Source organism: Haemaphysalis longicornis, unplaced genomic scaffold (assembly GCF_048455015.1).
Source record: "Haemaphysalis longicornis isolate Haplotype H1 unplaced genomic scaffold, Haemaphysalis longicornis Haplotype H1 scaffold_3, whole genome shotgun sequence".
NCBI classification, from domain to species: Eukaryota; Metazoa; Arthropoda; class Arachnida; order Ixodida; family Ixodidae; genus Haemaphysalis; species Haemaphysalis longicornis.
In genome coordinates this window covers 1,081,384-1,097,829 of record NW_027526335.1, presented here as the reverse complement: position 1 = coordinate 1,097,829, position 16,446 = coordinate 1,081,384, and the positions used below count along the sequence as shown (strand labels likewise).

The following is a 16,446-nucleotide window of genomic DNA, read 5'->3' as shown; positions in this document are numbered from 1 at the left end:
ACCGTGAAACAGTTTGTATTTTGAATAGCAACGCTGAAAATCCAATCCATCTAACATCGCCCTCTGCATTCCGGCATACCTTTATTCCCTCCAATTTAAACTTCGCCCACTCCTCCTCGCTTTTTCCAGTGGGAAAAACATGAGTACGGAGCGACGCCTCTGCCGCAGGTCACAGTTCGCGTCTACATCCACTGTCTCACGGCTTCGCTGTCCGCCAGCGGCCAGGCGGAAGTCGATGGTCGAGGTGTCCGTCTGCCGCACAGAGAAGGGTCTATTGTGAACATCGAGCACTCCGACCAGGGGGCCGTGGAGCTGCGCACCCATCACGGCGTGGTGGTCAGGGTGCACGGGAACGGAACCATCGTCACCTCCCTGGCCGAAGGGTACGCCGGGAGGGTGTGCGGCCTGTGCGGCAACGCCAATGGCGACGTCCTGGATGACCTCAACACCAGGCATCACGTCAGCGCGAAAGGAGACGAGGTGGGGGCGGTCATTGTATACGGCGAGATGCGTGCCTGATTTGGAGCAAGAAAATTATCGCTTTGTGTGCGCGTTCTTCGCGGCATTTCTACCATCGGGATCCATACGCGAGGGCCAGGAGGAACGAAATGAGCAGGAAGAGATGGCCACAAAAAGACAGCGTCAGTGTTGCGGAATGGACAGCCCATTCCATTCCAATTCCATTCCGAGGAATTGGAACTTTCCGCAATTCAATTCCTTTCAATTCCGCAGAATGCCAATATTTTGCCTATTACCACTCCTGGAATGGTCGGGACGTTCGATTCCATTCCTGTAATTTCTCAGCGTTGAAGCTACATCCTGGTGGCTATATTGAGTTGCCTATATATGAATGTCCCCTTCTTTGGTATCGCACAGCCTGTTATGCGTTAGCTGTTTATGCGCTTCGCGTATCATCACACTAGCGCCCTTACACTGCTGGAACTACCACAGAGGGCCGTCGACCGTACCTTGCTCTTGCCCACATGCACCCGTAATCCTTAGCACTGCAGAACACTGAGCAGAATTACTATCACGCCAGCACGGTGGACAACAGTGTAGCGCCACGGAACACCGTAGTTTGTCATTCGCCGAACGAACGTCATCACATTGGCATTGACCACGCAAAAGTCGTCACATCGTACACATTAATCTCATTCCACTTGTTAGGTGTCTTGGCAAGAACGCTACCTGTACAATAAAAGACATTATTTAAGACCATTTTCGCCAACTTGTGCCAGGGTAACGACCCGGGCACAAGTGGACACATTTTAGGGGCGAAGCCGCTTAAGGGCTCTGGCCATCGGCGTCTCATGTCACCGTACTAAAACACAGGGACACTCGTTTTTCAACCCCTGGTGCTAGAACGCTTCGTGCTTCAAAGACACAAGACTTAGAGCAAAACTGTATACCGCTACCCCCCCCCCCCCAACGGTTTCATATCCGTGGGCAAAAACGCCAAGCCGCCAAGAATATACTTATACACTGCATGCTTCGCTCCTCCGCAGGTTTCACGTTACGGTTTCATTTCCGCGGGCAAAGACGCCAAGGCGCCAAGAATACACTTGTACACTGCATGCTTCCCCCCTTCACAAATTTAACGCTAGTGGAGATGGCCCAGGATTTTTTCTACCATGTATCTAGATCTCATGCAATTTTGTAACCAATGTATGCCGTGAGGTCCTAGTTGGCGGTTTCGAAGAAAACTGCAGCGGTTGTTTTTTTAGATGCAAAGCATCTCTTAGTCGACCCTCCGTCGTCCGGCGACCGCACCTCTCCCCCTACACTATAAAAAAAGAAATAGTTAGCGGCGTCAGGTTTCGATCCCACGACTCTCTGGCAGCAACGGGAGGTACGTGGCGCTCTTCCCACTGCGCTACAAAACCGGGACAGGAGCAAGTGCTACAAACGCGCCTTATGTCCTTGACTCATTCAAACTACGTCAAGAAGCTACTGATACAACGAAGGCACGCGAAGCTGAACGTCAACGGAAACGACGAACTGAAAACTTTAGAGGAGGATGTTGAATCTTCCCGCGGGACAGCTGTGGCGGGAAGCGCCACGCGCCTTGCAGCTCAACCAGAGAAGCAAAATGGAGAGACGAGCTAGTTGGTGAACAATTTCCATGAGTGAAACTTAAGCGCAAAAATTTTACAGGGACGAGAAAGGGAACGGCACAGGCGCTTACTATCAACTGAAAGTTTTATTGAAAACGAAAACACATTTATACCACCCCCAGACCGAACAACCCAGCACGTGCGCCCTTCGCACATGCGTACGGCAGTACAAGAGAACAACCGCCCAATTCCCTTCTCGTTTCTCTTCTCCTTTCCCTCATCCTCTACCCCCTCTCCTTGAGAAGTTGCACTTCTTTATCTAAAATACTCAGCGACGGGTGACTTATACAATCGGAACCCTTAATCCGGATATGGAAGGCTTCTGCAATTTCCCTGGTGGCACGGTCTCTGTGCTTAAAAACAACTGATTGATTGATTGATTGATTGTAGGGTTTAACGCGCCGACGCAACGCAGGCGATGAGGCGCGCCGTAGTGGAGGGCTCCGGATTAATTTTGACCACCTGGGGATCTTTAACGTGCGCCGAAATCTCGCACACACGGGCGTTTTTGCTTTTCGCCCCCATCAGAAAAGCGGCCACCGCGGCCGGGAATCGAACCCGCGACCTCGTGCTCAGCAGCGCAACGCCTTAGCCACTGAGCCACCGCGGCGGGTGCTTAAAAACAACTTCCGTGTCTGTGAAGCGTGGCTGACAACCGCATTTAGAACAGTGCAGCGCCAGGTGTGTGTAGGGCTTTCCTTTCAAAGAGGGATGATGCTCCCTCAGGCGTACATTAAGACAGCGGCCGGTCTGGCCGACGTACACCCGGCCACAAAACATGGGAATGCAGTACACAACATTAGTCATGCAACGAACAAATTGGAGCCTGTGTTTTATAAGACAACCTCGTGGGGAGGAATTGCCTCGGGAATCGAGCCTGTTGCTCACCATGCCGCATAATCTGCCTAGCTTGTTCCTGGCCGAGAACACCACCTTGACGCCGAATCTGTCAGCTGTCTTCTTGAGGCGATGCGACAGCGCATGTACATAGGGAATGACTGCCACTTTTTTACTCTGGTCGGTATCTGTTATGTGATGCGCGAACGCTTTCAACTGTTTCACAAGACGCTGACAGATTGCCTGGAGGACGGAGAGGGGAAACCCAGCGTTCTCCAGCCGAACTACTTGTGCATTAAAGCTTTGTTGCGCCAAATGATAACAGGACTTGCTGACTGCGGATTTGAGACACGTGTGGGCTATCCCGTTCTTAACCAGCTTGGAATGAAAAGAAGCGAAGTTCAAGAGTGGCTTGTTAGAACGGGGCGCGTACATCCAGCATGCATGATGCCGCGAGAAACGAAGCTCGAGGTCAAGAAATTTCAAGGTGCCTTCAACTGGAACCTCGGCCGTGAACTTCAAACCTTTACCTTTCGCATTGAAGGCATCAAGAACAGCACATTGGAAGGACTCTATTTGTACGTTGCAGCCCAGAACCAAAAAATCGTCCACATAGCGAAAAACCTTAGTGGCAACGCCCTGTAAAGCGAGCTGCAAATCACAGTCAACCTTGCCCAGGAAAATGTTGCTCAGGACTGGAGCAACCTTAGACCCAATGCACACTCCCGACTTTTGTACGGATACCTTATCTTCAAACCCCACGACAGTACTCTGAAGGTAGAAACTGAGCAGCTCCAAAAACGCCTCCACGGGGATTCCACTTCGATTCACAAAGGCCAGCTCATCATTGTCATTTGTGATGAAATCTCTAGTACGTCGCATCATCACATCGTTAGACAGGGAGTAAAACAGGTCCCCAACGTCCACGCTAATTCCCGAGACGTTCAGGCAACCAACAGAGGACAGATACTCCACAACCGCCTCAGAGTTCCAAAAGTCCAGACCAAGAGTTCCAAAAGACCAAGAGTCCAGAGTTCCGCACCAAAAACGGATCAATGATGGTCAAAGATTCTAAATGCTCCTGCAAAAGAACCAGAAACAGCCACCTGCCACGACCCTCGCTCTGAAACGATAGAACGAAAGGGTACCCCCGGCTTGTGGGTTTTTGCCGCGAAAAACAGCCTCAGCGTGTGTTCCTTCTCTTTCTTAATAGCCGTGGCTAGGCTATCCAGATTCCACGAAGTACACATGTCCAGGGCCCGGTCCCTGGCTGCCATGCCACTGGCGTGTACCTCTTTGAAATTCTTACGCACCGCACCGAGTGCCCTTTCCGCGAAAGCGGACTGCTCTAGGACAACAAAATGGCCTTCCTTATCCGACTCGAGTAGACGGGCGCGAGAAGAGGACGGAGAGGGCGGGCAGCGGGGTAGGAGCGTGAGCACGCAATAAAGAAAGACGAGAACCAGGAGGTGTTCCATCAGGTAACGCCGGTGTCGGTCTCTTCGCTGTCTCTACATTTCTCTGACTCTACATGGGGGTTCACACTACGTTCCCATTCGTGCTCCCATAAATGAAACAACATAACCGCAACACAATGGAACCTACACAGAACCCCTATGAGGCTTCGCATCCTCCTCATGGTTCCCCGCGGGAAGATGGTGTAATGTTTTTTATACATTCGTGTGGTTTAGACAGCGGTGCACACGAGAGGTCACAGGTAACCCAGTTAGAGCACACTGATGCCCGGGAGGCGTATATCCGTTTCCTAGTCACCACAGCCAGCCGTCATCTAAGCTTGCTGTGGGTTGTATCACAGCATAAACGTATCTGAAGCACACAAAACCACCCGAACTGAAATATACAACAGCCAGAACGGAACCAAAATGAATAAAACAATGCAATTTAAAAAATAACATATGCAAATGCACACCGCAGCTAGCTCAATCAGCCCTTTGCTGACCTATGTGGAGATGCAAAACCAACCTAAAGCGGAAAATCACGAAAAATAAAAAAATACAGTGAACCTACCCAGCAGGAAACAACTACGGTGTCTAAAAATATTAAAAAAAAACAGCCGAAACCGACCTAAAAGAGGTAATACCACAAAAACGTACTAATAACAATAGCCGAAACTGGCCTAAAGGTAGTGAAACTACCCAATTTCCATTTAAAGTGCGTAAAGGTGTCATAAAGAGGCTATGTGCGTGATACAAAATAATTATCTTCAAGTAATCCAAGCCATTAAAAAATGAAAAAAAAAAACTGCGATAAGAGGATGTGAACCTGGGTTTGTATGTTTGCATGCAGTAGGAGAACCCTTAGTCCAGATAGTTCTGAGCGAATAAATTGAGTGCCACGAGAACGTATATATGGCTTCAACATGCCCGCAGAGGGTGCCATGCGTTGCTTGGCTGTGCTTAATAGGAAACGTCTATACACCCCCGGGTGCGTCTGTCACATCTCCCCAGGGTTTCCTCCGACCCAGGAATTAAACACACCGCCAACCAAAGATCCCCAGTAGTCAACGCCTTCACGAACCTTCCCTGCGGTGAGAGTAGAGGGCAGCGCAATGAACGGGACGAAGCGGAGACGAGAGAAACATTAGCGCTTACTAACAACCAAAATATGAAGCGCTTGTGTTTGTCTCGTCTCCGCTTCGTCCCGTTCATTGCGCTGCCCTCTACTCTCAAAGTCATGTACCATCCGGCTCAAGCTTCAACTCTTTTGAGGTTCCCCCCCTACGGGTTCTTTCACAGCTCTAAAATACTTCCCTAAAGAAGGAGAAGTTGTTGCTAAAAGATCTATGAAAATTCCGCTGATTCAAGAGGCAACTTGGCTGTAGGTCCCAGCTGAAGGTCGACACAGCTTGTCAAAAAATCCAGCCCATTCCATTGGGGGCGAAAAGGGCCAATTCGATTCCCATTCCATTCCCCCAGTTGTTGTCGCCATTCCTCTCCACTGCCGTGGAGAGAACTTACCAGCTCTATCCTCACCCGGAACGGTGATAAGTCATCCATTGGGGTAAGCATGCCTTCTAAAGGGACACCGTTATCTCCAGAATATTGAGCCATAGCTGAATTTTCAGAATTACCTTATACGCCATCCCCATCTAATACAAGATAAATTAAAGACAAGCATTTCAATTCGCACTGCCCCAGTCCACCGAGAACTGAACTGGCTAACTGGCTTAGATTTCAACCAAGGCTACATGGGGCACGACGTGCAGATCAGACCGACAATTAAACACGTGCTTAATGTTTTCAAATCAATCAATCAGCGTAGTTCATTTACGTCAAACTGGGATATTCAGTGACAGTGCGAAGCAGTAATGTGGACCTAGCCTTGGAGCAGTTAGCCGGCTTCGCTTGCTTCTGCGCTGGGGCAAAATATCCAGTAGACAATTTTTCAGGGATGGAGCGAGCCGCACATGCGGCATTCACAACGTGCGCGCTTCGTTGGCTCTGCTAACAGGATTTCCTGGCCAGTTGGAGTCTGCCATCCAAAGGTCGCAGTGGCTCAACATGGCACTACCCAGTCTGTCGCAACCAATACGCAGAGATCTGCCGAAGGCTCAAGTAAGCACTTGGTAAAATTTCTGTTTATGTTACGGAATTCATACGTCGCTCACCTTTACAGCGAAGCGGGGTAATGCGTGAATTATCGGCTCTCTTCGCAAAAAATCTTCCTGAAATGGTGGCGTTAGTTTTGTGAATTCGTAAACCGTGCTTGGAAGTTATGCCTACGCTAAAAAAATTGTCTCGCCCGTTATAGACGCCTTCCAGTGTCCCAAATTAAGGGGCGTTACGCATTTAACGCTTTATCACTGGACTTGTCTTTTTACAGTCAAACGCCACTATAGCGAACGCTTTTACTGCGAAATAGCCTGTACAACGAAGCATGCCGTATGGCCTGGCCAGATTCCTATTTTTCATGTGTATTGGGACGCCACTACAGCGAACACCTTTGCAGCGAGTTTGCTTGTTTAACAAAGGCATTCCCAAGTCGCTTAATTGTTGTTTGGTAATGAATACGGCCAGCAGCACTCGTGGTAACGCTCAGCTGATAGGTGTGCCGACGACCGTGACTCATGCAGTTTGGCTACGGAGCTGCAGGAGTCGTAAACACGTACAATGCGTGTTGCGGGGCAGCATCGGTTGTGACGGCTCATAGAATTTCATACTAATATATACATTTGTACGAAACTTCATGTGGCAACCGACGATTACGTCTCGAGGGGCGACCACGTACTGGTTTGCGCTGAGGTGACACCTGACGACGTCGTAGAAGAAATCATAAAGAAAAGCGACGCCACAGATGGTCAGGCCAGCAGTCATGAACAGTTTGCAGAGGAGCCAAGCGTTATGAGTGACTACCCGTGTAGCGGTAGTGACATTTGACGCCTTGTTCACATATATATATATATATATATATATATATATATATATATATATATATATATATATAAGGGTTGGCAGTCAAGAAAACCTCGGAAAGGAAAGGGGAGAATGCGGTAGGCCATAGAAACCGATGAAGAATTTTTTGAGACAGACAGAAAGTTGTAAAAAAATTCCCGCTGGGTGGGATCCGAACCCACGATTTCCAGAATGCTGGTCTGGTGCGATAACCACTACGCACCAGACCGGTATTCTGGATGTCGTGTGTTCGGATCCCACCCGGCGGGCATTTTTTTACAACTTTCTGTCTTTCTCAAAAAATTCTTCATCGGTGTCTATGACCTACCGCATTCTCCCCTTTGCTTTCCGAGGTTTTCTTGACTGCCAACCCTTATATATATATATATATATATATATATATATATATATATATATATATATATATATATATATATATATATATATATATATATATATATATATATATATTGTAGCGCAAAGACACAGTGCCAGCGGCAGCAGCGTGATCATGCCACGGAGGCGTTGAAAGATAGACGAGCAGACCATGTAGCAAGGCCGGTTCATTCCGAACGCCGTGGGGTCTCTCAGGGCGCGAGCCCTCCTGCGGGTGAGCGCCCTCGTGGGCCTGTGTCACGCTGCTGCCGCTGGGCCTGTGGCTTGCCGCTACAGGGCTCCCCCCAAGAGAGGAGCTGGTGCGACGCTCTGATGAACCCAACGTCCATGATGGTCGCGGTGGTGTGCAGCCACAGTGGGAAGTCTCGTAGGGTTGATGTCGGTGGCGGTGACGTATGCCAACTTCAGGCGCTCTAGGGCTATGTTGTCGTGAGAGCCATTGATGTCGATGACATATGTTGACGAGTGTCGTTCTACCACAGAGAAAGGTCCAACGTAGTGTGGTTGCAAAGGGCGGCGCACGGGTCCGTACCGCACAAACACATGTGTTGTCTGTTCAAGGGCCGGAAGCACAACAGGTCCTCTGGGTTTTCGTTCACGTGTAGGCTGCGGTCGAAGGTCAGCGAGGATCAATCTCAGAGATTTCACGTAGTCCGCGGCGGAAGGTGCTTGAGGCGGTACCTCGAACAGGTCATCTGGTAGACGAAGCTGTGTTCCATAAACTAGTTCATGCGAAGCACACGTCAGGTCAGTCTTGATGGTGGTGCGTATGCCCAGAAGTGTGAGGGGCAAGCGCTGGACCCGCTGTGTTGGGCTTTCGTGTGCTGTGAGCGCGGCCCTAAGTTGGCGGTGAAAGCGCTCGACTTGGGGCCGGTACGCTGCCGTGCGCAAACGAGTCGTGCCGAGGAGGTGAAGGAGCTCGGCGAATTAAGTAGACTCAAACTGCCGTCCGCGGTCGGTGATGAAGGATGATGGGCATCCGAAGCGCCCAAAACCTGCTCCTGTTTCTCTAAGCGTTTAAATGGACAGACAACTGATTTTGTCGAGTATATTTCCTCTATCCCAAATGAAAGGGCATCACTTAAGACACATTAACCCGGAATGGTTTGGCCGATAGCGCCCAGAACTCTTGAAATCGGGATTTTTCACATCTACCAACCGCACGAGGCCCGCCGAAAGAAATGCTCACAACCATGACCACGAGCCGTGCGGCCACGTACTGCTGTTAACGGGGCGCGAGATTAGAAAAGGTATTTAAAAACTTGTTCCAGGCTAAGACAACAGCATCGTGCAACCTTTCTTACTCCGTCATGCGGTTTTTGAATCACGCGTTGAAATAGACGGAGTTGTTTGGACACTTAACCCAGTGTCACGCTTAGCCACTGCATGGCGCCACCTTTCAGACTTCAGAAATTTCAGTGCAGAATAATATTACTTCCACCTGTTTATTTAGAAATTCCTTGCGGTTACACCAGTATACAAAACTCTGGCGCTCGTTCGAGCTAGACGATATGCACTCCAAAAAAATCAGTTCTCTGACCCTTTAAATATTTGGCAAGGCCCATCGCCAGCTACTTTCTCGTTTTACGACTCCTCACCTCTTCATAGAAATCAGGTTTAGATACAACTAGAATACTGTATGCTAGCAATTGTTATTTAAAGGGGTCCTGAAATACCTTCCGCCGATGCATGGATGTACATGTAACCAAATAAAGCAATGTATTAGCAATACATCTCCTCCCGCAAGAATTTTGTTAAAGCGATGAGTATTAGCTGAGAAATCGTAAATAAAAAACCGCGCATTATCGTCGCGCCGCATTTCCTTCTTTCAACTTTTTGTTCGATGTTGACGGTGCGCGAGCCTTCCCTCCCATGATGCTGCGCTTCTCAGCGGTGACGTACTTCCGCTATTGCGCTCCTCAGACTGCCGTCTGCTACGGGCAAGCTCTTTTGGCTTTTTCATCTTTGTTGACACCATGGATCCCGCACTCCGCTCAAGGCTGATAAAGCGAACGAAAGACCTGGCCGCATGTGTGCGGCCTGGCCTTGCCCTTTGGCGGTGTACGTTGCTGCAGTTTCTATCGGCGGCGAACTCGCAGCCGCACGGGGAGGATCGTGCGCTCGTTCCTTTTGATGCACGGCGCACTGTTTATTCAAAAAGCGCCGTCTCAAATGTGGCCCCGGTGCCGGGTCTTATTTTGCGGTGATGGTAATTCCTCCGTGCATACAGATACAAAACCCGTGCACAAAATGCGCCGGCGCAGAGCAAACGAGCGCCGCACTAGAGCAGCGTGCAGCCGTGTTCTGACAAGCTGAACCCATATCTTGTGAGCGGTAGTCATGGAGAGTTTCGGAATAACGTGCGCAGCCGTACGCAAACAGTTAGCGAGGGCTATTTTTTGCATCGTTCGCATTGTGCATGCACCGTACGTTAAGACGCTTCTGCAGTTAGCGGACGGAAGAACAGCGGATGCTATTTCAGCAAAATAGCCTGGGTACGTGAGGCCGCTTGCATTTCAAACATGGCGGCAAGTAGCGCGACAACCATCCACGGTTGCGCTCTTCTGTGGACAGTAATTTGCTTCCGATGAACCAAGTTCTTTGCCCCTGTGTTTTAAATGCAGAGCATTTCTTTAACTCACGATGTCACCCGGCGTTGGCGTGCCTCGGCGTCCGCAACAGCCGTTCCAGGTGCGCCCTCTCCCCCACTCCTCCTCGCCTGCTCTCCGCTGCTCCTCGCGTGTTCTCTGCGTGCTCGGATCGCGTTCAGCAACAGGTGGGGCGCGCATGCGTCGTAGTTTGGTGCGGGAGCAACAACAGTTGTGGCGTGATCGTGACGTAGTCGTGACGTGGTCGTGGCGCGATCGTGCCGTGATGGGGCGGTTCTCGGCGTTCGCTCTCGCTGTCAATTTCTTTCGAACCAGATAAAATCGGGTATGTGCGGGGCTCCAATCCAGTCAACAACTGCAACAACATTAACGTAACCCAACCTACGTAACGTCGTGCGCCCCCCGAAAATGCTCTGCATTTGACCGTGCCCCTCGCGAGGGGGATGTTTTTTTTTTTCAGATTGCGCCCTTCTAGTCCAAGACCGCAGCAGTTGTCTGAAATCCCTGCAGAACAGGGGATTCTCTTTTAATACGCAGTTCTTTAAGTGCTTTGTACACCCTTTCAAAGAATAAATATTTTTAACACATGACTGAGAATTCAGGCTCACTCGCTTTTCTGAAGATTTGTTCGTTTCGTGTCCATTTCAATAGTGTACGTGTTGGCCGAGCCCTGACTGGCTAAAAGCGAACGCCCGGTGTGACGCAACGCAAGCTAGGCGTAGCTACTGTGTTGAGCCCCAGAGCTCTTCGATGTAAGGAGTTGCGAAACTCCGCTTCTAAAAACGACCCGTGCCTGGACACCCTCCCCCCCCCCCCCCTTTGGATCGTGTGTACGGTGGCGCAACCGCGGCGACTGCACGCACTATCCAAAAAGTATACTAATTTTTAAATACGTCGAGTGGTTAGTCGCCCTCATGCAGATCTGTATCGTCGTGACATCGCTGGCTGTCCGAACGAAGCTTGCAGCTAAACCAAAACAGCAACCAAAACTGTGCGTGTGTGCATCGCCTCCTCGCATCAGCCCGGATCGGCCAACCAAGCCCTCTCTTTCTACTCTGGCCACTCTCCCCCAATCAGTAGGCTTCCCAGCGCTTCACTCATCTGACCAGTTCAGCTTGGGGCGACGCGTGGTGGAGAGCGGCGATGTTGGCAAAACATGCTCCGCCGCGGCTCCGAGCTTTCTAGCGCTGGCGCGAGCGCCATTTCTTTGACAACATGGAGGAAAGAAAAGGTTTGGAGAGGCCCTGACGTCACATTGGTGAAGCCGAGTCCCGCCATGACTTGAGCCCACTAAGCCCAGCACTCTATCCCATCATCCTTTGCTGTTTCCGGTTTGATTTGACTAACATGGCGTCGTCCTGCCCCCCCGCTTCGCAGCGAAAACAGCTTCGTCGCTAATTCCTCGGTGCGATGTCATGTTCTAAGCTGTTGATTTCGCCTTCAATTTGTCCATTCTAACCCTCACCGAAAGTTTCAATCGAAAAACGGCCTTCGTTTTTGAGATAGAAGGACGATTTTTCAGCTCTTAAGCCTGGCAAAGTAGCGTTTGTCGTCGTCATAGCAACAGGCTCGCGGGATGGCGAACGCAGACGACGGGAGCAGTGTTTGGGGTCGTACAGCACGGCGGTCTTTGCGCGCTACGTCTCAGCAGCGATGAATTTCACTTTACTTCACAACGAAGAAACACAAAGTGAGCAAAGAACTAACTGTGGCTCTCGCCAACCATGAGCGAAGGGGATTTTCCCGGCAGGTTGCCGGCGGCGGCAGCGGCTCGCTCCCCCGATCTCGACGCGACGTAAGCGCCGCTGTGGGCGGGGTAGGACCAAGGAGGTTAAAAAAAATTGTAATTTTTTTTTAACCTCCTTGGGTAGGACTCCGACGGCGGAGTTTTCAAACTGGCCTAATCTAAAAACGTTTGTCGTAGCGACTGCGCTGGTTTGCAAGCGTAGCGAGGCAGCCACATACCAAGCGCCTTAAAAATTTGTCCGTTCTATTGGCCCAAATTTGGCCGCCGCAGTTTTAAACAAGTAAGCAACGTTGTCCATGGGCTCAAGAAAAATGACGTAACTTCCTCCACACTTTTCGCAATGCATTGGGATGCTGGGGGCCTCTCCCATGGAGGAAAGAAAAGTTTAGGAGGGAGCGTCACGTGACTATCGTGAAGCCTAGTCATAAAAAATAAAAAGGAAATACTGATGGGAGATGCCCTACCTCACGTGATAGGCAAGCGGTAGTTCTTTGCGCCTCACGCGGCCGCCCGCCTGCCCGCGCTATGCTGCGTCGTTCCGTTTGGTTGCCGGGCCGTCCAGGTATTCGGGTGTCGGCGACGAGTCCCCGTCCAGGCGTTGCGCGCAGCGCTGCCTGCAACCCTAAACGCGCAGCGGGCTGATCGTGCAGGCAAAGTGTTCGGACGGGAGAGACAGAAAACATCTTTATTTATTGAGCTCTGGGATCCGTCGAAGTGCGCCGCAGTCGAAGTGTCGGGCTCCGCCGCTGTGCAAAAGTGGAGATGTCAGAGTACGACATCCGTGCCTCACATTTTATTTCACAAAACACACCTCACTTCCTTGGTTCTGGTCATTTTATCTTTTCACTTCCCAGGCGTAATTTAGCGTTCGTTACTCATATACCTATCGCACGGATTGAGCAGTACTCGGACAACCAGCCCGCGTTCTGCCTGCGACGCGAGGCGGAAAATGATTTGTTCTTCCCGCGCCCGCACCCAACATATGTGGTTCTCCACCTCTTGTTTTCTAATGCACTGAAGGAGACAGCAACGCAAAACAGACGTCGTCACGGTAATTGTGGCACGTACAACGTGCCACCATGCCGGAGCGGCGGATACGGCGAATGTATGCAAATGCGCACACGAGCGAAACCAAAGCTTTTCGCACAACCTCTCAGCTGATGTGACACTCGTTACAGCGCTATGATGTAAAGGGAAGGTGGCGCGATAACTCCCAGCAAAATTCGAAACGCAATCGTCAAAGCACACCTGGCAAACACCACGCACCCGTAGGCCGCTCCGTGCTTGTGAATGTTTACAGCGGCGCGTTCGAGCAAATCCGGTCGTGGTTCCAGCGGTAAGCGTCAAATTAGGCTCGCAGCTCGTGAAGGTGCTCCCTGAGCATGGGATCTACGTATCGTGTCGCTTTGAACAGCGACAGTACTTCCACGATACGAGGGTGGGAGCGCAACGCTGGCGAAAAATCTCGTACGGCGCCTTCGGCAACGCCACTCACCTCCACCTCCACCGGCAGCCAGCCGGAGCCACTAAATGCTACCGCGGGCATGAGAGTGGTGCATCTTCCATAATGCATTGCGCGGGAGGAGCCCGAGGAGAGGAGGATGCGGCGTCAGAGGAGGTTGGCTTGCCAAAGCTGTGCCGCCTGACGTCATGCTCCCTCCTAATATTTTTCTTCCTCCATGGCATCTCCTAAGTATTCTTTCCTCCATGTTTGACAATCTCAATCATCGGTTGCTTTGGGAACAAGGCACAAACCGCTCTTGAAGTCAGTTACGGTTGTGTGATCCCGGTTCAGCTCGGGGCCCCACCTCCCGACATGTGGGCACTGCAGGCGTACCATTGCGAAGTGCGCGATGCGTTTGGCATTGTAAAAATACAGGAGGCGATGGTGTGTGTGTTGTGGACGCGTTTGTTTCGCGATGAAATGCGACGTTGTGCTTCTGCGGGTGGATAGTGCTTCCTATGGTCTGGATTATCTTTCTCTAGCGATGTACGACTCAACCTCGCATGGGGTATGTGCCGTGTGCGTGGCTAAAAGCCTTCTCAGATTGCGCGCCAGAGTTAAGTGACTTGCTGTTGGTCCCCGCAAACCGCGCGCGAGGTGAGTGCCGAATTTACGACGGGCAGGAAGAGGCAACCGATCGTCTGTCAATCGCGGTGCAGACTTGCAACGCATGTTGTGACGTTGTATTCGTTCGAAACGCATCCCTGGATTGTTTTGAAGTTGAATAAAATGTATGCGTCAAACCCAGGCATTCAGCTCAGGGCGTTCTCTGCGATTGCACGAAAGAAGTGCGACGGGGCTTCAACGCTTTTTAATGGAACGTACTCAGGTAATATAATATCCATGTCGTGTGACGGCCGTGTTGCATTCAATAAAAACGTTTAAGCGCTTGTTTACACTTGTTTGGATAGTCGTAAAATGTCCAAGCATTCCGGCACTCCGCTGACAGATCAGCCGGCGAGCTGACGCTTAGCAGACGACACATCTCTTTGCCGGAAGTGCGTGAAAAAGCCGCCCAATAGCAGGATATCTACCTCCTGACGAACATCTGGAAATCGATGACGTAGACATGTGAAGATGGCGGCGTCCCAAAACACGCAGGGAAGGGCGAGAAAAGGGCGACATACTTTGCAACAAATGTGTGGCCTTTCCACTGCGCCTAAAGGAGTAATACTTGGTACAAATGACGTTGATGACCCAATCTAACGATTGCGCTAGTTCATTTAGGGTGCTCAAAACGCCTTTCAGGGCCCCTTTAAAAAAGGTTAATACCAACACAAGGGCAGCGAGTAATTTTTCTGACGCTCAACGTTATTGGTGAAAAACTATGAGAAACTAGATAAACTATGAGAAACTATAATCAGACCCGAAGAGCGAGAGCATCTGCGTCCAGCGACGCGCTAGTGGTCACCCATAATGGTCCCTGAAATTTCTTTCGTTAGATTTTAGGGCTTCTGTCCCTCCTCGTCTTTGTACGCGAAAAATAAAAGCGTCTGAGTGAGCTGGTTTGCAATGTGATTGGCATGAATTCGGTTTTAGCGTCCGCCCCGTACATCGCCTGCAGTTGGTTCGCCAGCTTAACTGTGGATAGTGCTGACCTCACTCTGACGCTGGGACTCCAAAAAAGAGCGACCGGCAAAATTTGAAAACAAACATGTGCTCTAACCTCACTCACCAGTGGGCAAAGATTTCAGCTTTTCTTTCCGCTGTTTAAAAATGGCAGGAGGTTTCTAATATTACTCTTGTCGTTACACTTTGCTAGCTGCTTGTTTTCAGAAGTCATTTTAAAAATGGTAAATTCTCTTGGGTTACTTATACCCGAAAAGTCTGATCTGTTTGTCGGCCTGCCTGTATGTCTGTCTCTCTGTCCCTCATTTCATTTCATTTCCTTTGGACGCGATAAGCACCCCTTCACCCTCCGCGGCCCTAAATCAGCCTTTCGAGCTCTCCACAGCAGCAGGCACGGCTTCTCAACCGAGTGAAACCACCGTGGACCATCGGGATATCAACACAGCTGTCAACACACATGTGGGGGCGGCCGGCTCGGCACCCCCGACGGCGGCATTCACGATGACGAGCACAGAGGACAGCATGGAAGACGAAGACGAGGACCCATCAGAGTGGAACACCGTCACGTACCGAAGATACACTACGAAACGACTTCAGGGCGAACTGCGAGCGGAACGGGTGAGTAGGCCTCACTTTCTCGCGCTCGTCAGGCCACTCAACCAAAGGTCTGTACAAGCAATCCCCAAGGCAGTTATCACTCGCCTTATCGAACACACTGCTCCCAGCAGTGTTGCAGCTGAACACTCAGCATTTAGGTACATCGCTAAAGCCAATGCAGTTCGGCTTTCCATTAGGGATCAACAACACTTGGGAAATTTATTAGCCCAGCGAGAACTCACTCTGCCCCCGGCATCGGCAGGCGAGGCGCGCAAGATTCCTGTTAAGATTGTGGACGCAACCCAGCCTACTGAGGTCACTAGCAAAGGAGTCGTGAAGATTAGGCCAGAACACACCGAGGCCTACATTGCTAATCACATTCGGTGTGAATCAGCTAATATTCTGGGTTTTCGAATCATGGGAAAGTCACGGATGCTTCTAATCACCTTTGATACGCCACGTCCCCCCAAGAGACTTTCCTTGGACTATGAAATTGTCCCTGTGTATGAGCATCGGCCTAGGGCCCTGGCATGCTTACGTTGTCACGCACTCGGTCACATGGCCAAATTCTGCCCTTCAAGGGCTGTTTGCGGTCACTGCGGTCGCATGCATGAGGAAGATAAGCAATGTGAAGAGACCCCATTCTGCGTAGCCTGCCAAG

The 16,446-nt window shown here is 50.6% G+C and overlaps 1 protein-coding gene across 3 annotated transcripts in view; it reads left to right on the top strand.

Moving 5' to 3' along the window:
* Positions 1 to 16,446, top strand: part of LOC144173831 (sushi, von Willebrand factor type A, EGF and pentraxin domain-containing protein 1-like) — a 226,919-nt gene that overhangs the window by 195,672 nt on the left and 14,801 nt on the right. For all 3 annotated transcript variants that reach the window (XM_077702090.1, XM_077702089.1, XM_077702088.1), the window contains exons 31-32: positions 169 to 480; positions 6,423 to 6,526. In XM_077702090.1, coding sequence (XP_077558216.1) covers positions 169 to 480; positions 6,423 to 6,526 — 416 coding nt within the window. The remainder of the gene's footprint in view (positions 1 to 168; positions 481 to 6,422; positions 6,527 to 16,446) is intronic.